General features: G+C 36.6%; 1 protein-coding gene across 1 annotated transcript; it reads right to left on the minus strand.

Moving 5' to 3' along the window:
• Positions 1 to 832: 832 nt before the first annotated feature.
• Positions 833 to 23,758, minus strand: LOC120776623 (mRNA decapping complex subunit 2). The gene is made up of 5 exons (XM_040107420.1): positions 22,766 to 23,758; positions 22,028 to 22,662; positions 21,756 to 21,974; positions 20,754 to 21,674; positions 833 to 4,764 (listed from the first exon to the last, which is right to left on the minus strand). The coding sequence occupies exons 1-5, from the start codon at positions 22,956 to 22,958 to the stop codon at positions 4,033 to 4,035; spliced, it is 2,700 nt and encodes an 899-aa protein (XP_039963354.1). The 5' UTR covers positions 22,959 to 23,758; the 3' UTR covers positions 833 to 4,032.
• Positions 23,759 to 25,758: the final 2,000 nt, after the last annotated feature.

The following is a 25,758-nucleotide window of genomic DNA, read 5'->3' on the forward strand; positions in this document are numbered from 1 at the left end:
ACGAACGAACAGACAGACAGATTTATGCTTTTCTCGTCATCCTGATCATATGTACATATATATGTATATAACCATATATCTATCCCGGTTATAGGTGATACGTACAACCGTTAGGTGAACAAAACTATTATACTCTGTAGCAACAGGTTGCAAGAGTATAAAAAGGTATCATAGTTTACGAAATATGAATTTGTATACTTTTTCATTTCGCAAACAATTCTTTGACAAACTTTATATGTATTTCTTTTAACCGCAAATGAATTAGGTTGAATCTCATTATATTTAAAACAAGAAATTTGGTTAATCCATGAATGATATAGATTAGGGCATTCTCGTCACAAATTTGGCCTTGAGAACATTAATATCGGGATTTAATACAATCTGATGTATTAAGGACTTCCTATCATAAGTTTAGTCTTGCAAATATTATTAGCGGGTAAAACATTGTCCTACCACAATCATGGTAATCGCTTGAAAGTGTTTAAGCTTGTTAGTTTTCCATTGAGAAATATATAGCATGATGCATCACAGTACAATATGTTTCATCAAATACATTTAAGTTTCACATTTTCCCTTAATTTTCATTGTTTTGCATTTTTTATTAGTGGTGGAGCGAAACAACCACTGAAAAACAGACAAAAAATTAAATAAATAATAAAGCTAACTATTTTTTAACAGCTTTGGTTCAAAAACGTGTTTTATTTCGAACAAATACAGACATGATAAGTATTGAATGTGTAGCATCAATATGGATAACGATCCAAATATCATAATAAATATTGAACGTGTGACTGGCCCCCACACCCGCGCCCATAACCATTGAAACAATTTGTTTAGGTGGTTGGTTGGTGTTGGTTATCGAAAGTACAAAATAAAAAAAGACTTTTATTAACACAGATGATTTAGAATATTTAACAATATTTAGTGTCACATAATAATACAATATTTTCGAAACAGTTTATATATACAAAATTTTTCTCACATAAACGTAGTTTGTGTACGTTAAATATATTCAGCTAATTGCATGAAGCAGGAGAGGAACAAAGTCTAAATACTTTTGGAAAGTAATTATGCATGGCGTTAGGTCGTTGTTAACTTAATATTTCAGTTGCTGATCGCTAATAGCTTATTATTACATAAATAAATACATTATAGGATAAATAAATGAAGTTGATTCATAGGAAGGTCATATTTTTCAACAAATATTTTATAAAGTAGTATTAATTAGAACATATTTTTGTAATTGTGACTGGTAATTTTGAATTGTTGCAATTTATGAGTTGCGTCGTTAACGTTAAAATTTAAATACATATGTCTCATTTGAGTTTTATAATCTCTAAATTTAGTAATAGTAAGTATTAGCTCTTTGGGCTTATCACATCATTGCATGTAATTACGCTCAATAACAACAATTCACTATTAAATAAACATACTTAAAGCAATATTTAGCATACACTTAAGCTGGTAGATGTTATATAATGTGATTATAGGTAACAAGGTGATGGTGTTACAGAAATATTTCAATGTTGCACATAACCACGTGTATTTTTTATAAAAAAAATATTAAAGCATTTACTCCTTCTGCTCACTTAGGTGACAACTAAACTTCCACTATTGCAAATTGAAAAGGCAAAGGGTTGCTAACAGTATTAAGAGCTTTGAATCTAAGTAAGTATAATTGTACAAGATATTATTGAAGTTGCTTTAAAAAATATTTTTTAAGTTATAAAAATGGTAGTTCATTTTTTCCTGCAAACTAATTAGAAATTTTATTGATAAAGTATATGTCAGGCAATTATTAAAGTTTAACAAATTCGTCTTTTATTTTGTACTTTGTCAAATTTTTGGTTTATTGTTTTAAGGGTCGTTTTGCGTTTCGGATTTGCTCACTATTAAGCTATTGCAATGTGTTGGATTTAAAGTTTTTAGGTTGGTCAATAGACAATGAATGGACTGGTTTATTTTGCGTTATACTATTTGAAATGTGTGAAGTGAGCATTTTTTTTTGGTTTTTTTAATTTTTTAAGTGCCAAATCACCGTATGCCGGTTGAAGAAACCACTCTCACATTCTATATATTATTTGTAATTAAAATTCTTTATAAAACTAAATCTTAAAATGTAGTCTTATAACTCAGGTGTTATTGCATAGCATTAACAAACGATATGTTGCTTAAATGTATTGAATGATTTCTAAAACCGACACTTGTTATTTGGCTTATTTGGTATTAAATGTGCTTGCACTTTTTACTTTTTAGAACTATCATTAAAATATACACAAATTAAAATATAGTTATTGCATTTTCATATAAAAGATAGAAGTAGAATTCATTTATATAAAGATTTTTTAAAGAAAATTTTCATATAAAATTGACGAGTAAAGGAATTATTATTTTAACCAGTCTATATACTTAAAAACTTAGTATTTAATTATAGCACATGCGCTTATTTTACGCATGCGTGTCAAAAAAAATTAAAATTTTAACCATAAAAAATAAACGTAGTGTAAATAATAAGTGCAAACACAATTAATACCGACTCCCGACATCTTATTCTTCTTCTTCATCTTTTTGCGAACGAATTATACAACAAAAAATATTCGCACTTCTTTTACTTAAAAGTGAATAAAAAAATTAAATTAAAATTTATCAATTGTGAAAATGCTTTCATTCATCTTAAAGACAATTCAAGTTACATGTAAAGGTGACTTCAAATTATAATTAAATTTCGTGCTAAAGGGCGCAGCAGTATGTGCCTCTTGTTCGATTTCAGTTATATTTATGTATTCTAAGTAATTTTGCACTTTAAACTCATGTCGAAAGTTAAACAACTAGAAAGGAACTCAACGGGAAAAGTTTAATTATTACAAATCACAAACAAAAATATGTTACGGTAAATAAATTTCTTGTCCAAGGAAATTTGAACATAATTATGAGTAATAGTAAAAAATGCAATAAACTCGAGGTACATTTGTACAATTATTATTTTGCGCTCAAATGCCACATGAAAACAGTAAGAAAATTTGTACTGAAATTAATCTTCAATATTGGTAATGGAAGAGCTTAATAGAGCATTTTTTATATAGAGCGACAAAAATAGGCATTTCATTTCTGCATACGACAAGTTACTTTGCACTTTTTTTACATTTCAGTACATACATGAGTTATCATTAAAACTAAAAGTAAAATTTATTGTACTATCACAAGGCGTTGGTAGAGCGCGATGATGGAATGAAATGATGGTTAAGTTGGTTCTTACATATATACCATCAATTTATGGCTACATATACGCTTTGGCCTACCTATGAGTCGTCTAGCGGTTTCTCACTATTTGTAGGTGGCATTTTCATCAACTGATTTATAATTATCCTAATATTTGTTCATTGGGATAACCTAAATTTCACAATGATCTACATGTTAAGGTTTCATAAATGTATTGGAAAATCGTTGTTTTCCAATAAAAGAAAATGTTTTTTGTATTTATAAACTAAAATTAGAAGTCAAGCTTAGATTTCGTCTGTACGCTTCAGTTTCACAAAAATTAAGAAAAAAAATATCAAATTAGAAAAAAAAATCAATAGAAATACAGTAGTAGATTTTCTAGTAGGTACACTTAGAAAAAAAAAAAACAGCTACATCCACGAAGTGTTGGCGCGGTAAAACATAAAAAGCTAAAATTCCCTGTAGCATATACAAATAAATGATTATTCAATGTTAGTAATGTCTGTTTAATTTTTGGAACTTTATATACATATTGTTGTTTTCAAATATCTCAGATATCACCAAGCATCGCATAGACTCGCTTATCAATAACATGCACTTCGATATTTTGAAAATGTTCACATATTCGTTGTAAAACCGTTAAAATTTTAATACCAAATACAAGAATTTTAACTTCTTATGTTCCCCCCACCAATAGATACCCCCTTCGCACACTTAACCTAAAAATCACGCATACAATTCCGCTTTCACCTCACTCTTCTTCAATCAATCTGCAATTCTACTAAACATACTAGTAGATCGACTTGTGTACTTCTAACAAAATATGTTTGCAATAAAATTTTTTGTAAATGAGAAATTTGTCCACGAATTGAAACTTGGTGTGAATTTCAACTGTGCTTGCTGCTGGCGTGGCACTTCATTGTTTTCAACTTCTGCCTGCTTTGTTTTTGTCTGCAGTTCTTGCTGTTCCGTCAGTGGCTGATAAGATGTACTGCGATTTAGTATGCGCAAATTCGTGCCCGAAGCCACCGAATTAGGGGATGTTACGAAATGTGAAGATACTGATGCCGGACGGGGTTTCTGGGCCGAATTCGTCGTTGCAGACATACTAGGAGCCGCTGATGATTTTGCAGCAAATGCCAGTAGCTCTGCACCAGAGCTGGAAGCCGATGATGTAGGGCTTGTTGCAACTCTGGTGTTATGGGTGGCAGTGTTGTGGGTGACATTATTGTTACGATTGCTTTTGTTATTATCATTATTGGCTGTTGCATTTGAGTTGACAATACTCATTGAGATTTGTTTTTGTACACGATGTTTGTTGTTGCCACCATTGTTGTTGGTGTTAGTTTTATTAGTATTTTGCACGCACATTTTATCTCCCTGCGATTTAGCGCGCACCCGTCCGCTGTTATTACAACTGGCATTGCTTTGTTGTTGTTGCTGTTGCTGCTGCTGCTTTTGTGCTTTTGCCGCCTTTTCAGCTTGAGCTGCTGCCTTCAATTGCTGTTGTCTCTCTTTGCGTATCAAATCGAAGGAGCTGACAATCTGCAAGGATATTGTAAGGAAATCGTTAGCAATCTTATAGTGGAAAGTATCAGATAAAGGAAGATAGTTGGGCTTTGAAGTCACTTATCTCCTAAACTATTAAAACTTTTGAGTTTTGAATCCAAAACTGAGAAAAAGACTGTTTTATTAGTTTTCAATATGTAATTGAAATTTGTTTTTAAAAAACAAGTTTTCTCCAAAAATTTCTCATAAAATGACATTGTTAATACCCAAAACATTTTCTTTAATAGCTGAGAATATATTCATTCTAATTTTTATACTCTTACAACAGGTTGCTACAGAGTTTAATAGTTTTATTCACCTAATAGTTGTTCCTATGACCTAGAACTAATCGAGATGGATGTTAGGGGTTATAGTACATATAAATGATCAGAATGAAGAGTCAATTTGAAATCCAGGTGCCGAGAAATCAATAACTACATATATGCGAGACATGGTTTTAATGGAGAAGCTGTTAAAATTGGACAGTGATACACAAAAATATTTTAACATACCCATGCTATGGTGTGAAAATGGACAACCTTAAATTCCATCTAATTTTTTACTTTTCCAGTAAGCAAATAAAGCACTAATCAATATTGGGCAGTCGAGTCTTTTCGTATATTGTCAACAGTTGTCGTGTCAGTCGTATATCTCCAGTGCTACCAATCACATTGTATCATACCATATAATGTTGGAAACTAAATTCGGGGAAGTTGAAAAAAAAAGTTAGAGCTGTTCAAAAATGAGTGAACATCATTAAGGAATTCGCTATATTTTGAAATTTTTGTATACAAAAGGGAAGAATGCCACGCAAGCCATCAATGAAATTTGTGAAGTTTACATAGACGATGCTGTATCAGTTCGTGTAGCACAACAATGGTTCGCTCGCGGAATGTACAGTGGTCCACAAAAAAATAGGAGTGACCGCATGTGAAAAACGAATTGTTAAATATATATTTTTTTTCAAAATTTTTGCACAATGTAATTTGCTAAAGATCTATTAATATTTCCAGATTTCACCTACCTAGTACGGGATCGTTCTATAATTTTAATATAGTATAATGGTTCTAAAGTTTCACAGAATATTAAAATAATTAATATTTCGTTGAATAACCTCAATAACCTCCGAGGCATGGAGCCTATGAGATCGTTTTATTGGTACTCTTTTCCAAACCTCTTTCACTACTTGCCATAAATCTCTCGAATTGATTGGTTTCTCTTCAGCTACTTTCTTCTTGATATCTGTCCACAGGTTTTCCATGTGGTTGAGGTCAGGAGACTGAGCAGGTCACCACATAACCTCAACTCCGTTGGCCCTAAGCCATTTTTTTGCGCACTTTTTGGTATGTTTAGGGTCATTATCCCGTTGATATACCCATATATCAATGGCATATTCCATGAGGCATGTGTTAACATTACCTCATATAATATTTTGACATATGCGCTTTGGTTCATGATGCCTTCAATTAAGTGAATTGGACCAATACCACAATGTGTAAGACTACCGCGTACCATGATTTGGCATCGTTATGTATAACGGTTTTTGTGGTGAACCGGGGATTATATTCTGAGTTAGGGGGACGTCGACAAAGTTCCTAGAGCCTGTACTACCAAATAACTTAACTTTGGAGTCGTCTGACCACAATATGATTCGCCATTCAGACGCGGGTCAGGAGCCATGCTCTTTTCCAAATTGTATGTGGGCTTCCTTGTGCTTCTTTTTTAATGGGGGTCCTTCTCGTGGACTTCTGGCAAATAATTTGTTTTGCTCCAAATGCCTACGAACAGTTTCAGTATTAACTGAGAAATTTAGTTCGTCATGGATGCTCCTGGCTGAAGCAAAAGGATTAATTTTGCAGTAGCGAACTATATTGCGATCGTCTGCAGTGGATGTTTTGCGCTTTTGTCTACATGTTTCATTTTTCTTTCTAAAATTTAAGGCATTTGCTATCATTTGAGGAGATCATTTTACGATTTCTTGGATCTCTTCATAAGTTTTTCCTAGTTTTCTCAACTTTTTTATTGTTTTCCGCTTTACCTCTGTACAATGACTTCCTCTACCACTGGAGAAAAACCCAATGATTAAATAAAATAATAACTAATTGAAATTGCTGCTAGATTATGGAACTATACTTACATTTATAATTTTGTGAATATTTTTTCTATTAAGGACTATTTAGAAAACGAAATATCGAACACTCCTATTATTTTGTGGATAGCAATAACAAGTGTCTCCGAGAACTAGCAAAGCAGAAGTTGATTAGCAATCATCACAATAAAAATTTGTTTTGTATTTTAAAGCTAATATCCAGTTATGTGTACCGTTATTGTTTCGCGCCATTTACATGTGATTTAAAAAAGTTATGCAGCCAAACACATTTTTCATATTGGCACCCCTATTATTTTGTAGACAACTGTATGTATGTAGCGGAAAAATGGCAAAAAGTGGTCGACCAAAATGGTACATATTTGTTTATTTATTTATTGGTATAAGTATAATAAAAAAGTTGAAGTTTGATTAGAAATACAAAAAGATTTTTTCAACTACCCAATATATGGCGACAAAAATTTGCACGAATATTACCTTTAAGCTATGGCATTTGTCTAAACATTGCCAAAATCGAGCCATAACTATTCAATCCCCCAGATACCGGAGTTTAGGGCTGACTTTCTACTAAAAATATCAGTCAATGTGTGAGGTATGTTTATGAAATTAAGAGTGAATCTTTTGCTGATAATAATATGTCTGTATATCAAAAATGGGATGAATAGGGTCAATATTTCCCTTAGTGTCCATATACCTAATAGAAAGATATTTTCTAACATTCGGCTGACTTTATATCCCAAATCGTATAATGGTAGGCTGATGTGGTTATCATGCTTACTTTTTGTTGTTACTCCTTTTAATCGCAATGTAACGAAATTTTTGGGCAAAGGACATTTGGTTATTTGTACAAAAATTCATTATTAAATGACAGTCGTGAAAAATATACATTATTTTAACTGTAGCTGTTAAATAAAATAAAAATGTTTAAAATTTGAAAGATGAGAATGATTTTTGATCTGCACAATGAAGACATAAATCCAACTCAGATTTCTTAAATTATGATTCAATGTTATTAAATGATCTAATTTTCCAAAGAAAAAAATCCGTAAAGCTCCTGCACCTAAAATAACGGAACATGCTGATAGAGCCATCATGAGAAAAGGCAAGGCTAATCCTTTTAAATCTTCCCAAGAGATTATGGCTGAAATAAATGAGGAAGAATTTGGATTTAGCGTAATTTGTAACTTGTACGAAGGCGCCTAAATGATGCTCAGTTAAACATTTAGAAAACGACGTCAAATTTTAGAAAGGTTCCTTAGAGCGATTAAACTAGGGTGAATCGTATTGGAACCGATGGGAAACCATTTGTATATCGCCCCAGGGTCAGGCATATAACTCTAGATGCAGTAAAAAACCGTTAAGCTCGACGGTGTTACCGTGAAGATCTGGAGAGCGTTAGACCATTGGTGAGGCTAAATAGGAAGGAACCATTCTTTCTGCGATTACGAGCGTTTTCGGTAATACAAAAAGGGTAATATGCGTAATGCAAACTGTTCGAAAAAGCAAACCTGGCGTCTTTACAAAAAATCTAAAGTTCGAAAAGCATCACTGTCGTTGCTTATAGTCAAAATCGCGAAAAACTTGCAACATTTAAAAGGTAGTTGCACAAATATTTATACCAAAGCAACTGTGCTAGCTAAAATGGCATTGTAAATTATTGATGTTAAATATAAATGTAATATAATGGTTTGTTATATTTTGTTATATTTGTGACTTGTTTTTTAATTTTATAAGATCTGTTTGATTATAAAGCTATTCGCTATGATTAACTTTTTTTTACACTATTCATACTCTTTTTGTAGCTTTCTAATTGAAATTGATAATTTTTCTATCTAACTCGTCAATTAGCGAATTAAAAAGAAATATGATATGAAAGATTACATAATGTTCAAGTTCCAATAAGATAAAGAACCGCTCGAGGTAATGAAAATGTTGCTGCCATTCACACCATGCCGGATTTTGAGAAAGCATCCGTATAAAATTGTTCTCACTCAAGAACTGAAGCCATTGGACCATTGGACCACCGTAAACGTCATGAATTTGCCGATTTTGCCTTGGAACCACTTAAAAACGATAACGATTTTTTTAAGAAAATCATCTTCTCCGATCTCCTCTTTTATTATGGATGGAAGATTTGTAATACGAATTTTTGCAATTTTTGCTAATTTTTTACTCAAGTTACGTTTCGCCATCCTTATGATTTATATGTATGTATATATGTATATAATCCTATATCTCTATTAGGTGATACGTACAACCGTTAGGTGAACAACACTGTTAGACCCTGTATCTACATGTAGCAAGAGTATAAAAATGTTGCGAAAAAAATTAAATCATAATGAAAGTTATAGACTCACTTAGTTCTATAACAATATTTTTCTTCCCGTCTTCGAAAGTAATATTGAAATTTTAAAATTAGATACACTTGTGCTCACACAAATACATAAAGGTTGAATTTTTTTCACTTTAAATTTATTGTATTCATACTTTTTTAAAGCTGAATTTAATATAAAAATAAATAAAAAAAACTCCTTTTTTCGTCATTGGCGAGTATTTTTCATGCTATTGGGTTTTTTATTACCCTTCCCCCAGAAAATGTTAAATATTCCGTCACTTTCGCTTTTTTTCACTTTTGTACTTTTGGTACGAAGTTCATATTTTTTCCTATCCTTTAGAAAACTTCCGAAAGCAAATTTAAATTAGTAAAGACAACACATTTTCTATATATATTTTTCTTACGTAGGTCGTTTTAACTTTTGTTTCACTGGCTAACTGGTCGAAACCAACTTGCGAAACAGTTTTAATTTTTCATCAATTATATTACGTCTTTCTCTGAGTATGTTCTAATATATATGTATGTATGTATCTATATTGAGTTTATGTGAAAAATGTCAAGCTGAAGATCGGAATTCATTATATTAGGGATACGAGGGTATGGTGCTCAGCTATGTAAGACTAAGCTCATAAGACTAATCGAGGACAATAAAAAGAAAGAAGTCCTAATAGAATGTGATGCAATACAAACACCAGAGGTGAGTCACTCTTACAATATATTTTATATAGAATTTTAAATATATGCAACAAGGGCGATAGACCGACTTTTATTTTCCCAAGCTCTGATAGGTTTCCGGGTTGGGAAGACACAGACAGTCTCGTTGGGGATAACTGGAGGGTGTCCGATGAGCCTTCCATGTCGGAATAGGTAGAATAGCTAAAAAATGCTTTGAAAAAGGAGGCAATAAGAGTATCAGTAATCCTCAAATACTCGATACAGAAGTAGAGAAGTTAGAAAAAATCTTAACAACAACATTCATTAAATCCACTCCGCTAACAGTTCTGAAAAAGAGAAAATCACCTCCTTGGTAGAACAGTGACCTTAAGTATTTGAGATCAAAACTAAGGAATGCTTTCAATGAGAAATTCAGATCCAAAATCTAGCAACCATACAAAGATATCATGAAAAGATACAATAAAGCAGTCAGGAAATCTAAAACTGACTTATGGCGATCTTTCTGCACATCGATAGAAAGTTGCAGAGAATCCGAAAGGTTGAGTAAAATGCTATCCAAAGACCACACCAATACTGCTTGGACTTCCTCTGCGGAAGAATCTCTGGAGATACTTATTAAAACGCATTTTCCTGGGAGTCAGCAAACGCCTATAACGGTGGATCTACCAGAACAACTGTCAAACGCAGTTGACTACTTAGGCCTGACAGTAGTAGACAAAGGAAAATCAAATACGCCATAAATAGTTTCTCACCATTTAAAGCGGCAGCTGGAAGAACCTGGTTCTAAGGCTCAAAAATATATACAAAGCAAGCATTCAACTGTCTTACATCTAGATCCCAAGAAGTTTGAAAAGAATTAAAGTGGTGTTCTTCCAAAACCAGGCAGAAGAACACACGAAAATGCCAAGGATTTAGACCTATAAGCCTCACAACCTTTATGCTGAAGGTACTGGAAAGGCTAATGGACTTATGTATATATAAAACAACCATGGCGGATAAGTTATCGACGCCCTCAATGGTGGCATAGATGACACTGTGTACAGATGGATACTATCGATGCTTGAGAATAGGAAGATTATAGCTTCAAACGGCGCTGCAACACAAACAAGTTATGTGAGTAGAGGGACGCCTCAAGGGGGGGTCCTCTCTCCGCTTCTATGGGTTGTAGCGCTGAACAAAATACTCCTTCAACTAAACGGAGGAGGAGTGAAAGCAGTAGCGTACGCAGACGATATAGTGTTGTTGGTATCAGGCATGTTTCCTTCAACAGTTAGCGAGATTATGGAAAGAGCACTTCGAAGGTTAAACCTATGGGCTAAAAACAATGGACTAGGAGTTAACCCGAACAAAACAGAACTGATGCTATTCACAAGTAGAACCAAGATACCTCAGTTTCAACTTCCGGTACTAAACGGTACAACACTCACTCTATCCCCCACAGCTAAATACTTGGGGTGGAGATTGACACCAAACTGTCCTGGAAAATAAATATAGAAAAACGAATAAACAAGGCATACATGGCCTACTATACTTGTAAGAGAATTGTCAACAAGAATTGGGGCCTCAAACCAAGTATAATCATGTGGATGTATACGGCTGTCATAAGACCTATACTTACATATCGTCACCTGAAATGCAAAATAACGTAACAACATTTTCGGAAATTTACAGTGGCATGAATGAGACACGAAATAAAATGGAACACGAGTGAAAAAAAAATTTAATATTGGTTAAAATTGGTTCATATCTGATCGCAGAACCTGAAAATGTTGGACATATGTACATAATATTATGTACGTAATTTGAAGTAGTGAATCGTAATCAATAAGACACTCAATTTCGAATTTTTTGATGATACGTTATTTTGCATTTCAGGTGACGATATGGAGCTCTGGTATGGTGGCCAGCGCTAAACAAACAATACAAAAAAAATTAAATGGTATACAAAGAGCAGCATGTGCGGGTGTTACTGGTGCAATCAGGTCATGTCCGACTGATGCGCTCAATGTTATCCTGCATCAACTACCAATGGACATTTTTATTCACAAAACAGCAGCTATTGCGGCGATAAGAATAAAAGGATTGGGAGGTTGGATCAGCAAAACTATGGACCTAGTGTAATCCTAAACAAGCTCACCATTAATAAATCTGACTACATTCTCCCAAAGCTGGATTTCAATAGACACTTCCAGGTGAGGATACCATCTAGACGAGAATGGAGAAGAGGTTCAATAGGAGAGGAGGATACCATCTCAGTCTATACCAACGGGTCCAAAATGGACTACGGAGTAGGCACGGGTGTATTCTCCGCTGATCTAGGCTTATCTCTCTCTATATGTCTACCGAACACGGCTTGCATCTTCCAAGTAGAAGTACTAGGCATAGAAAAAGCCTGCGCAGTTCTATTAGAAAACCACGGGAATATAAATAAAGCAACTATATTTACGGATAAATATATTTACGACAAATTCCAGCGTAGTTAACAACTGCAAGAGAGCACTAAGCTCATAAAAGACAAGCTCCAACTAAACTTGATCTGGGTTCCCGGCCACAGGAACATTTTCGGTAACGAAAAAGCAGACGAGTTGGCAAAGGCAGGAGCTTTCCTCAACGAATCCGAGGCGGAGCTAATACCAAGCCCGCTAGGATCGATCAAAAGAGAGATCAATAGACAATTTCAACAAATTGCAAACAACAGGTGGAAAAACATTACAAAATGCGTCATAACTAAACAATTATGGCCAACATATGACAGGAAAAGAACCAAAGACTTACTAAATAGGTCAAGAAAAAGTATTTACAGAGTAACAGCTACCACAACAGGGCACTGGCCATTTGGGGAAGACGCATCCAAAATTGGTATGCCCTACAACAAAATCTGCAGAGGCTGCGAAATAGTAGGGAGAAATAATTTTCCACTTTCTCTGTGAATGCCCAGCCCTATCACGGATCCGACATAGAACACTTGAAATCCATCAAGCACCAAACCTTGAATGGATGTCTACAAAAAGCATATCGGACATTAGTAGTTTCATCGAAACCACAAAATGGTTTGAAATAGAAGGTGAAACATGATAGCAAATATAAAAAGGTCTACGACTAGTGCAACAAAATGGCAGAGCCAGTGCTAAAACATGTTTTGTATTACACCCTTCATTACAACAGTGCAGATTAATTTTTGGTCAGAAATAGCGCAAATATGACATTTTGGTTTTCTTTTGGGATGGTTCACTTTCTATCTCTGATGGAGATTCTGTCCGTTAGTATTTTGTATGCTCTCCTCCAGCTTTCGCTTTCAGAACAGCCGTAATCTTTTCGAGCATGTATGCAATAAATTTCCGACAATAATCAATTTTTATGTATTCCATGCTTCATTTATGGATAATTTGGAGCGGAATCGCCTCCTAGGAACATCAAGAGGTCTTTCCTCGACCACGTCGACGACATCGAAAAGTCGTCTCCCGCTAGATGACGTTCATCCTAACGGGGCTGATAACCGTTAGAACAACAACAACATACAACTAAAATAAGATATTTATTTATTTATACAACGCTTACATAATAATTAATTATTATATAAACTAAAGCAGACGCAGCGCTAGCAGCAGAGGCTTTCGGCTGGCTGGTTGGGTCAGATACGACGGAGTAGGTCAGTGTCCTTTAGAAATTTGCAATTTTTGCTAATATTTTCTTGTGTGGCGTCCATTAACAATAGGAGAGGGTCCTTGTTGTCGAAATGATGAAGTCTTTGAGAAGCAAGTTCTGGGCAGGATACCAGTAGGTGTTGCACGCTGACTGTTGCTTGACAGAAGGGGCAGGTGTTGGATCTAATGCCCTGTAATAAGTACGCGTTGGTAATTATAGTGTGCCCAATTCGGAGACGTGTGTAGGGGGTGTTGTGTATACAGGTTTTGTTCGGTTGGGGTTAATGTCCGAATAATGGTGATTATAAACCGCCCATTCACGTAATAACTTTGTTTGCCTCTGACTATGAATTAGTCGGTATATGTCGCTAGGTAGGATGACTTCGGATGTGATTGTTGGTGTGATGGAAATATCTTTGGCGATGGTATCTGCAAGTGTGTTGCCCTTTATGCCGGAGTGTCCAGGTATCCAAATGATTTTGATCTTGCGCGGAAGGGAAATAAGTGTGTTTTTTATATTTTTGATGATTTTGCCTGATTTGTTGTGGTTTTGTATAGCTTGGAAACATGACATACTATCGGTGCATATTATTTGTTTACCCTTGTTTTTGGCAGAGTATTGAACAGCGTGGAATATAGCGGTTGCTTCGGCGGTGAAAATAGAGCAGAATGAAAGGAGGCCGTACGCGACAACTTCTTGATTTTCCTTTACCACAGCATAGGAGGTGTGTGAGGCCTTCGATCCATCCGTGAAAATCAATTGCCAGCCGTTGGATTTATAATGTGCGATTGTTTCGGAAAACTTGGCTTTATAAACGGTGTTTGGTGTGCTATCTTTCCGCAAGGAGGCTAGGTCATTAATGAAGGATGTTTTGCTGCCCGCCCAGGGGGGGGTGATGAGTGTACCGCGGAATGTGCTGCTTAATCGGCAGTTCAACCTGATTCGCGAATAAGGAGCAGGTGTGTATTGAAGAGGGTTGTTTAGGAGTGGATACCCGTGAAGCGGCAGATTGGAAGTCTTTGTAGATAAGAGGATTGGGGCTTAGAGTGGGCTTTGAATAGAGCCTGAATATTTTGTCTTCCATGTTGTCGTGAAGAGCCGGCAAACCCGATTCGACCAGAATATTTTTTATGGGTGACGTTGGAAATGCGCGTATGGATCTTCGCACTGCGGCGTGGTAGGGAGCAGCGATCATCTTTAAGTTTTGTTTAGCGTGTAATCCATAGATTTCTATGCCGTAGTTGATGGTTGATAAGATGAGGGCGTTTGTCCCGTTAATCAACAGAGCCGAATTAATTAGCGAGCGTTTGCTTGATAAGTACTTAATAATGTTTAACTTTACATAGAGTCTATCCTTAACGTATTTACAGTGCCGTTTATGTTCCACTGTAATAATGGTAACATTTGTTATATAATATGTGTGTTTGTATATGAATTAAAGGGTTAGTATAGGGATATTTATATTTATGACTTATCTCTGTTGGTTGACTTGTGTGACGGTAATGTTGTTTTATATGTATTTGGTGTTATGAGGACGTTAAGATCGGGGAATTTTGCGTGTAATTGGCTGAAAAGTGACATCTCGGTATCACTGATAATTGGGCTGTGGTATGTAGGGGTGGGTGGGCTGGAATATTTTTCTGCATTTCTACTTGTAGTCGCTATTTCTGGTGTACTGACGTTAATTGCTGTTTGTTGTCTTACTGGGGATGTTGTCATGCTGTTTTTCTGCTGAGGTTTAGATATGGTTGAAGTTGTTTGTGTGATTGATTTAGTATGACATGTTTTCTTGGATGCTTCTTCTACATGAGGTTTGTTGGCTGGAGTTGTTTGCAAGTCGTGTGCTGTGTTTACAGTTGTTGGTTCGGTCATTATACTGCTGGTGTTTTTTACAATTTGTGCGAAGGACGACGCCCTTGTTTTTTTTTGAGGGAGTTGCATTTGATGTGTTTTGGGGTCGCTGTTGAAGATTTTCCATGCATCTCTAATTGTGCATCGGCGCTCTATTTTTATTTTATTTACTGACTTGTGTTTAAGGAAAGTGGGACAGCTAGGGTCGTTGGATGGATGGGTTTCAATTTGGCAGTTTATGCAGAATGTTCTTGGGCATGGATTATGTGGCGGAGAGGTTGCACACTGGCTGCATAGCTCAATATTTCGACATCTATTTTTGGTATGACTGAGTCTTTGACAGGTTTTGCACCGCATCGGATTTGGGATAAATTCTTGCGCACGAACCCTTTCCCATCCTAATTTAAGGATTTCTGGTCTACGGATTAGGTCGAATGTCACAATTTCAGCACCGGTAGAGATTAGTGCGTCACCATCTTTACGCATGATTTTTTTGACTTCGATCACTTTTTGGTTTCCTAGCTCTTCTACTAATTCTTCTTCGGAGAGATTGATTAGGTTTCTGGAAAATATTCTGCCTTGCGTGGTGTTAAGACCTTTGTGAGAGGTAATTTTGACAGGTATAATGCCTATGTGATTTGCTTTAATATACTTTTCGGCCGATTTCGCATTTTCGACTTTTAGGAGGAGGTCACCGGATCTTAATTCCGTTACAACGGTGTTATCGCCGCAAATGTGTTTTAAACCCCTTTCGATTTGAAAGAATTATATGATGATAATGGACGGATTTTGTCATCTGCAATTGGACCGAGGGATATGGTCGTCATTTTGTTTTGGCGCAGGAAGTGGTACAAAGTCACTGAATTTTGGTCGTTTGTTCGGACGTTGCAAATTGGGATCGAGTAACCGAAACCTATTGCTTTCGGGGGGTCAGCCCCGTTCATGGTGTCGAATGATAACTACGGCACTGAGTTTTTTTTTTATGTTAACACTAATAAACTAACAACTACAACTTTAAGGAGTTGCGGTAACTGAATCAGCTAGACTATCGTAGTCGATCGCAAAGAGGAAGAGAACGCGTGAAAAGGCCACGGGACGTGTTTATACGGTGGTTGCCCACTTTGAACTGAAATAAGATATTATTAAATAGGATTATAAGTGGTAGAATCAACAATTGATTTAATCAACCTTTGTTATACATATACGCAATTCGATTTCCGGAAAGAAGGCATTGATCGAGCCATTATAAAAGTCCACATAGTTGTGTAGAAAGTTTACGGGCTTAGCGATGCGTTGTAAGGGCCGTTGAATACATAGTTCTTGGTAAAACTATCAACTAGTAATAAGTAAACATACTAGTTAGTATAAATAGAAGTAGAAACATGTAATAAGTTAGTCTTAAGAGTTTTAATAAAAGTACACATTTCGGTGCAGCTCAAAATATATTCTTTTGACTCATTTTTACTTTATGTAAAAATTAACTCGCGCGTCGAAGGATTTGGGGAATTTTTTTTTTTAGGTTGGTTGTACTGTCAGTCACATTTATGTCAAATTTCATTTCATTCGTGTCGTTTTGTGAGCTGCTAAAAGTGAGTTTTTCGTTGTTTGCGTTATCGAAATTTGTTGAGCAACGAATTTGCATTAAATTTTGTTTACGGAATCAATTTTCTGCTGCGGATACGTTGAGGATGGTGCAGAAAGCCTTTGGTGATGAGGCTATGTCTAAAAAAAATGTTTACAAGGGGTATAGTGAGTTCCAAGCCGGCCGTGAACTTGTCGAAGACGAAGAGCGTCCAGGGCGACCATCAACCTCAACCGACGAAGCTCACGTTCAACAAATCGAAGATTTGGTGTTGAAAACCCGTCGATTAACAATTAGAGACCTTGCTGATGAAGTTGGCATATCGAAAAGCTCAGCCAATACCATTTTGAAGGATGTTTTGGGCCTCAAGCGCGCCAAATCTCGACTGGTACCGAAAACATTGAATTTTTTGGAAAAAAGGCGTCGCGTTGAAGTGTGTGAAACGGTGCTTTCCGACTACCAGGGTGTCATGAAACGCATTATAACTGGCGATGAGACTTGGATCTATGCTTACGACCCCGAAACAACCGATCAATCGAGCGAATATCGTGCCAAAAGAGAGCTGAGAAAGTCGCTCAAAAATCAAGGTCATGTTGACTGTTTTCTTCAATTATCGTGGTGTTGTGCATTATAAGTTCCTTCCAACCGGTCAAACAGTCAACAAGGAATATTATTTGAACGTTATGCGTCGTTTGCGTAAAGCTATCCGCCTAAAAAGGCTGGAATTGTGGAAAGACAATTCTTGGTTTTTACACCACGATAATGCACCATCCCATACTGCCCTCGTAATTCGTGATCATTTCGCCAAAAACTCAACCCATATCGTTCCGTAACCACCGTATTCACCTGATCTGGAGCCGTGCGACTTCTGGCTGTTCACCAAGCTCCGGGGACACCGTTTTTATACGATACAGGAGATTCAAGCCGCAGCGAAGACGGAACTGAAGGTCATCCCGGAAAGTGACTACAACCAGTGTTTCGAAGATTGGAAAATCCGTTGGCATAGGTGCATTGCATCGGGAGGGTATTACTTTGAAGGGGATGAAATTGATTTGGAAGAATAAATAAAGAATTTTCAAAATAAATACAATGTCACCTTATTTTTTGGGCACAGTATATGATGGTTTTCTTTTTTTTTTGTACAATTATTATTTTTTTTTAATTGATCCCAATAAGTTTTATATGAAAATTTGATTTTTTTGGCAGGATTTTTTTTGGCATGAGTAATTTGCTGCCCCAGTTAACCGTGCAAAAAGGAGATCAAGTGTATATGCTGTGGCCGAGGCCAAATTGGGAAAAATTGGTGGAAAATTTTCGACTTTTCTCTTCCATCTCACTTTGATACATTATTTGTTAGTTTTTATACTCTCGCAACAAAGTTGCTAAGGAGAGTATTATAGTTTTGTTCACATAACGGTTGTTTGTAAGTCCTAAAACTAAAAGAGTCAGATATAGGGTTATATATACCAAAGTGATCAGGGTGACGAGTAGAGTTGAAATCCGGATGTCTGTCTGTCCGTCCGTCCGTCCGTCCGTCAGTCCGTCGGTCCGTGCAAGCTGTAACTTGAGTAAAAATTGAGATATCATGGCACGTATTTCTTGGCTCCATAAGAAGGTTAAGTTGGAAGATGGGCAAAATCGGCCCACTGCCACACCCACAAAATGGCGAAAACCGAAAACCTATAAAGTGTCATTACTAAGCCATAAATAAAGATATTAAAGTGAAATTTGGCATAAAGGATCGCATTAGGGAGGGGCATATTTGGACATATTTTTTTTGGAAAAGTGGGCGTGGCCCCATCCCCTACTAAGTTTTTTGTACATATCTCGGAAACTACTATAGCTATGTCAACCAAACTCTATAGAGTCGTTTCTTTCAGGCATTTCCATATACAGTTCAAAAATGGAAGAAATCGGATAATAGCCACGCCCACCTCCCATACAAAGGTTATGTTGAAAATCACTAAAAGTGCGTTAACCGACTAACAAAAAATGTCAGAAACACTAAATTTTACGGAAGAAATGGCAGAAGGAAGCTGCAACCAGGCTTGTGGTGCCCACTTATGGACCAAAACCATATCTCAGAAACTACTCTACCGATTTCAATGAAATTCGGTAGGTATATAATATTTTCTTAACACCCTGATGACATGTACGAAATATGGGTGAAATCGGTTTACAACCACGCTTTCTTCCAATATAATGCTATTTTGAATTCCATCTGATGCCTTTTCTGTATAATACTCGTATATATGTACATTAGAAACCAATGATGATAGCGGAATAAAACTTTAACACAAATACGGTATTTGAAAAAATGTAAATGACGGATAATGAAATCTCGATTACCACTTTATCATGCGAGGGTATAAAATGTTCGGTGACACACGAACTTAGCCCTTCCTTACTTGTTATATATATTTTTTAAGCCGTTGTTAGTAAGATTCCATAAATTATTATAAAAAAAAAATAATTTACAATTGATATTGCTTAGAAATGTATGCGGTTCAAGAAAAATCGCACATGCATTCGCGGTGAATTCCAATAACAAAACTTTAATACTAGTTACACTCTCCAAATATTTTCCCTCATCGGTTAAAAATATCAGCGAAAACCATGGTATTCCTCAGCATAAAAAGTACATCTCTGCGAATTTGTGTGATAGCGGGATCTTTTAACAACACTTACCGATCCAAACGGGGTTAGTTAGATCGCCGAACCTGCGTAGAACCGGCTGTCGTGGGAATTGTAATTGCTGGATCTTTTATTTGAAGGCGGTAATACATGCAGATTCTGGAAAGTTTCATGCACCCCCAACTACATATATGAGAGCCTACAACCTTTTAACATTCCGAAGGAGTTAAGTTTGAACTGTGGTTTTTTGAAGAGCATACATATTGCTTTTCTGAAACCAAACTTCAGAAACTATCTTCTCAGAAACTTACTTCTAACACTCACAGAAGTAATTAATGGTTTCCACATCTGTCTACCTTCAACGGCCCATTCATCGTTTGAGGATTGACGAGATTTGCCTCAGATTTTTTGAAACCCATTTAAACGTCTGGGCTGTGCTTGTGGTAGAACTTCGGGTATGACAGATTCCTTTTCTTCTAAATTTTCTGTCGCTTTGACCGGATAAAAATGATAACTGAGTCCGCTCCAGTTACTTGGACCAGATAGTCGTGGGAACGAAAGGCGCTATCATATTATTCTTATGTGTCCTCTTCATCATCGGACATAATCTCAATCTCGCTATTCACGAACAGATTTTAAATCTGCTGCTCTGAAAATTTACTTGCCATTGTACTAATACATTACAAATGTGCAGCAGTCGAGACGTTTAAAAAAATTTCAGGATAAAATGTATTCAAATAAGCTTATTGGTAAAATGTATACACCAATTTGTTAATCACTTTACAAAACCGCTTTTGGCCTCAACTAACCACACTTATTTTGCTTTAATGTATATTGTCCAAATTTAAGTCAGAATAGAGAGAAAAACAGCTTGATTTTTAGTACAAATAATATATACCACTGGCTGGATGGTCGTTTATAGAAAACATACTTTAAAATATGTACAGTAGGCTGGTCATAAGCTCCGAGAAGGTGTTTACACAAATAAAAAAAAAAGCGCAACAAATTTCAAAATACATAAAATTACCACCAGTGATTATAAACTTGTATATACATAGATTATTCACACCGTATTTTAAAGTGTTTGCATTTTTTCAATAAGACGAAAATTCCTATTATTTCTTGTTATGAATGTGGAAAAGAAAACATATTCTTACCTTTTCTCCACTTTGGTTGCAGCCATTTTGACTTTGACTGTGAGACAATTGGCGTTTTGATGGAGTGCAGCCTACACCGTTGTTGTGGGTGTTATTATTGTTGCTGCCGGCAGCAAGATGTTTTGCTGAGCTGCCATTGCGTTTATGGTTGGAGGCTGTTCTGCAGTTGCCCGAGTCTCCCACTTTTAATGTTGGTTCGGTTGGCGATTCAACACCATCAGAAACAGCCGTTACGTGAACTGAATTTTTAAAATTGTTATTTGAATTACAATCCAAATCCCCCATAGATTTATGGCGTTGTCTTTTTGAACGATTACTATTGTTTTTATTGGTACTTGTTTGTATGGCAAGTATTCCATTATTATTGCCATTATTACAAGTAGTTCCTGCATTAATATTTGAAGCTTTAGGCTTATCATCGATGTTAATTGTATGTTGTTTATTTTTCTTACTACTATTATTCACATTTGTTTGCTTTTGGTTTATATTATTTTGATTGCTTCCACCTAGAGTAGTTGGGGTGGCTACCGTTACTGTTGTCCACAGTGATGTTGGTGAATTCATTGTTTCGGGCGAGATACTTCTGCCACCACCGGAAAATTTACGTCTAGTCTCTATTCCCGAGCGCTTATCATGTACCCACTTTTTAAGCCGTTTAACAAATGGCATTATCATAAAAAATGAATTGGCGTTTATACCCAATTTGGCTTTTGATATGGCATCATTTTTATTGACCGGTAGCGAGTCGATCGGAAACCAATCACAGCATTTTATCTCATTGCGAGTTCGCGGTGAGAATTGTGTATCAAGTGATACGTTGCGCACTATATACAAGCGTGTATATTGATAATTGAAAACAGCCTCAATGTAGTCATTTGGTACTATTAATTTCGTTATATCGTAGCCAGTCTCTTCATATACCTAAATTTAAGAAAAATTAAAGTAGGTTTAACATCATAATATCTAGTTTTATTGTTTATATTCTAAAGATATCAAACTTACTTCTCTTGTGGCACAATGCACCGGATCTTCGTTCTCGTTGACTTTACCTTTCGGAAAGCCCCATGAACTTTTTGCAAAATATGATTGCACTAACAGGCAATAGTTGAGATCCTCAGATATTAAGATAGCCCCATATGTGGGAACTGCGAGTTTATAATTTTTCCAATCATCTAATATTTTATCGATCGACGGTAAATGTTCACGTAGAAATGGAATATGCTATTAAGAAAACAATTTAGCCAATAATATACATAAATTTTTCAAATAAATACCTTGAATATCTGTATTGCGAACTGCTTCATACCACATGTTGGTAATTTTCTTTTTCTCAATTCTTCGCTGTGTGGGTTATCTCCAGATGCAGCGCAAAAGAAATCCAAGTAAAACCAATGCGCTAACTCAATTTGAAAGCAAATGCGAATAAGATTGCTCAATTCCATATCAGGAACATTAATAATAAAACGACTTGCCAAATCATCAAGTATGTCGGACGGAATTTGTAAACCATTCTTGGTGACTATACTAACCACAGAGTTGTTGCTTCTTCCTGGAGTTCCAGTTGAGACTGCCTTCAATATTGAGCTATGGGAATTCGTTGTTGTTTTTTCTACAATTAAAGATGTTGGTAGCGGCGTTGATGGTGGTGATTTCGTAAGGTTCGATGCATTTGAACTGTTCTGTCGATTTTCATTAATTTTGGTATTTGTATTTGTTATTTTTAAAGCAGCCAGTAAGTCAGTCGTAGTTGTTAAGGGAATTGTAGCCTGCTGACTTTCCAAAGGCAGATTACTGTTATTGCACTGGAGTAATTGAAGTTGACTTTCTTGATTTGCAATTAAATGCCGAACATCAATTTCCTTGTCATTGTTGGTATTCATATTCAGTGCGTTTTTAAGCGTTATCGCCTCTAATGTATGTCGATCGGAGATGTTAAATTGGCAAGGAAAAAATATGTAAATTTATGATTTAGGACTGACCCCTTGGAAATATATTAGCTATAAAATAATTACCTCTGTCATTACTGAATTTCTTAGGTGCTTCAAAAAAATTTAAAATGCTTTGACTAACGCCAATGACGCCGTTATTTGCTGTATTAATGTTGTTTTTGTTCTTATTACTTTCCAACAATGTCGCATATCGTCCATCTAACAATTGAAAAGAATGCGTCGAGGACGCCACGACCGTGTTAAAAGCTACTTCCATCACTTGTCCAATATTCTTTATGTTTCTCTTTCTGCTTTAGAGCTTAAGTCCTTACAGACGTTTTATAAATGCTTGTTGAATTCGCGTAAATTGTTGCTAAAAAACTTTTGAGGCAACAAAACAAAAACCGTAATTTTCCGATTAGCTTCTCGTCAAAATATCAGCGAGTTCTATTTGTCCCGACGAATACAATTTTGGTAAGAAACGAGTTGAAATGTAACTACGTTTTTCTTTTGAAGTTCAAGAATTGAACAATATTATTTAAACTCCTTAAACACAACTTCTTTTCAATTTATTATATACACTTAGAACGATGTAGCCCAAAAATTATCAAACTTAAACATCCACAACCGAACCACTAGACTGCTTCTTTTGATGGGATATTTCACTAATTTAAATTTGTTTTTATTTTCTTTCAGGGCCACTTTTGTGGAGAGCTATCCATAACACAGGGTTGATACGAGTCTTCAAAATGTTTCTTCTCTCCGAGTACGGCAACTCCTTGACACCCTCACATTCCACACTCTCCACAATGCACAATGTACGCACTCTGTCTTAGTGTTGGTATATTTATACACTTTCTAAATGGCGATTTAGGGAACAATGTTTCTTCTTCGTACCCTTACAAGCTTATTATTACTATTATTTTATTTTAGCACAGTTTTATGTATGTACAATTAAGCTTATTAATATTTTTATTTCCTACTCAATTATCAAACTTTTCCGTTGCAGTAAATTCACTTTTTCAATTGCAGTAAATTCACTTCCCCGTTGTTTTATGTTCTCTGGTTTAACTGCGTGTCGTAGACTGAAAAAAATAAGCTTCCCAAACTATGATGCCGTTGTAACTGAATTTTTTAACAACGACCAACGTTGCCATCTAAAATACCTACATTGCATTTATTAAGATTTTATTTGAATTAAATGTAAGAATTTACCATGATTAAATATTTATTCAATTAAAGTAGAAATAGTTAGAAAATATTTACTTATCTAGATTTATCTTCATAACTTCAATCATTTTTTACTTCAAAAGTTATGTCAGCATAAATCCAAAAAAATATTAATATTCGGATAAAGATTCAATACCACTATTTATTACGACCAATTTTACAGCAATTCCCACGACAGCCGGTTCTACGTACCGGAATTGACACGGACTTTATCCGACCCCGTTTGGATCGGTGAGTGTTAATTTGTGTTTGTCATCATTGGAGCAATGCCTTGCAGCAGGGTTGCTCCGTATCCTCCTGACTCGTGCTGGCATTGAGTCCAAATTTTAATGCTGCGTATGCGCAAAAAGGCTCCATCCAAACTCCACCTCGGTCAGGTGTAATATATGCAATGGATGGCGCCATCTTAAGACCTGTTCAGGCTCACAGGGAGTGGACCACGAGTTACGTGGCCCCATGTTGCCTACGCAATACTGCGACACCAGCCTCTAGGGCTGTGCAATCTGCACATTGTTCGCGCGCTGCGCCGCCGCTCACACCGAGTGGCCAACAGAGAACCTTCACGGTCCCCAGGAGCTCAAACAGGCAACATAGCCCCACTCTGTCTTACGCAAACCGAATGAATGATGAAGCCCCCACCAGAGTTATGGGCACCTGTAATAGCTCGCCCGATATTACCATTGCTAGTGGTGGTCTGATAAATACCATAACCTGGCGACCTATGCTAACTCTCGCATCAGAACATCTGCCCATAATTATCTCGATCGAGAAACCTCCCGACTTCGTTTCTGTGGACAACGAAGCTAACTGGGTCGGCTTCATAGAATTTACTGAGAGCACCTTTAACGCTCTACCCATTCCTACGGACGTATGCGTTGGCGAACGTCGATTCCGCAAGGTGACCGCAGCAGCTACCGCTCGCTTCATCCCGGCTGGAACAATAGCGGAAATCCACCCGAATTTCCCAGCCAAAGCAGCCATTTTAGCTAATGAGCGCGACACCTTACGCCATGCCGATCGCGGGGATCCCGCGATAAGCGGACGAAATGGATAGAGCACCTGAAGTCCTGCAACCTCTCCACCGGTGTGAGTAAGCTTTGGGCTACTGTCAAGGCTTTGTCTAATCCGAAGAGACACGACGACCGAGTTGAGGTTCAATTCAATGGTCATGCCTCTTCGGACCCGAAGAAGTGCGCGAGCTACTTTAGCCGGCAGTTTACACTGCACCCTTCGGTAGACAAAGCCAAGAGATGTGTTAACCATTGGCCCTGATGGAATTAACATGCTAATGCTAAAGCATCTAGGCTCAACGGGAGTAGGCTATCTCACCAAGGTCCTCAATCTGTCGCTGACCACTCTTCAAATACCCGATGTGTGGAAAGTCGGAAGAGTGGTCCCACTACTGAAACCTGGGAAACACGCCAACAAAGGGGAAACTTATCGTCCGATAACTCTCCTCTCCCCAGTAGTGAAAACATTTGAGGCCTTGCTACTCCCGACCTTCACTCACCACTTGAGCCTAGCTAGCCATAGCATGGATTCCGAAAAGTGCACAGCATCACCACAGCACTTATCGTCATAAACCCTCAGATAGTTCGTGGCCTCAGCCAGAAACCACCCTGCGAGAGAACGATCCTCCTGGCGGTGGACTTGTCAAAAGCTTTTGACACAGTCAACCACACAACGCTATTGCAGGACATTGAGAAAACCACGTTTCCTCCAGGGTTAAAGAGGTGGACCATGAACTACCTGAACGGTCGTCAATCATCCCTACTATTTCGAGGAGAAACATCCAAACTGAGAAGAATTAAACAGGGGGTTCTGCAGGATGGTGTCCTCTCCCCGCT

The sequence above is a fragment of the Bactrocera tryoni genome, chromosome 5 (assembly GCF_016617805.1).
Source record: "Bactrocera tryoni isolate S06 chromosome 5, CSIRO_BtryS06_freeze2, whole genome shotgun sequence".
NCBI classification, from domain to species: domain Eukaryota; kingdom Metazoa; phylum Arthropoda; class Insecta; order Diptera; family Tephritidae; genus Bactrocera; species Bactrocera tryoni.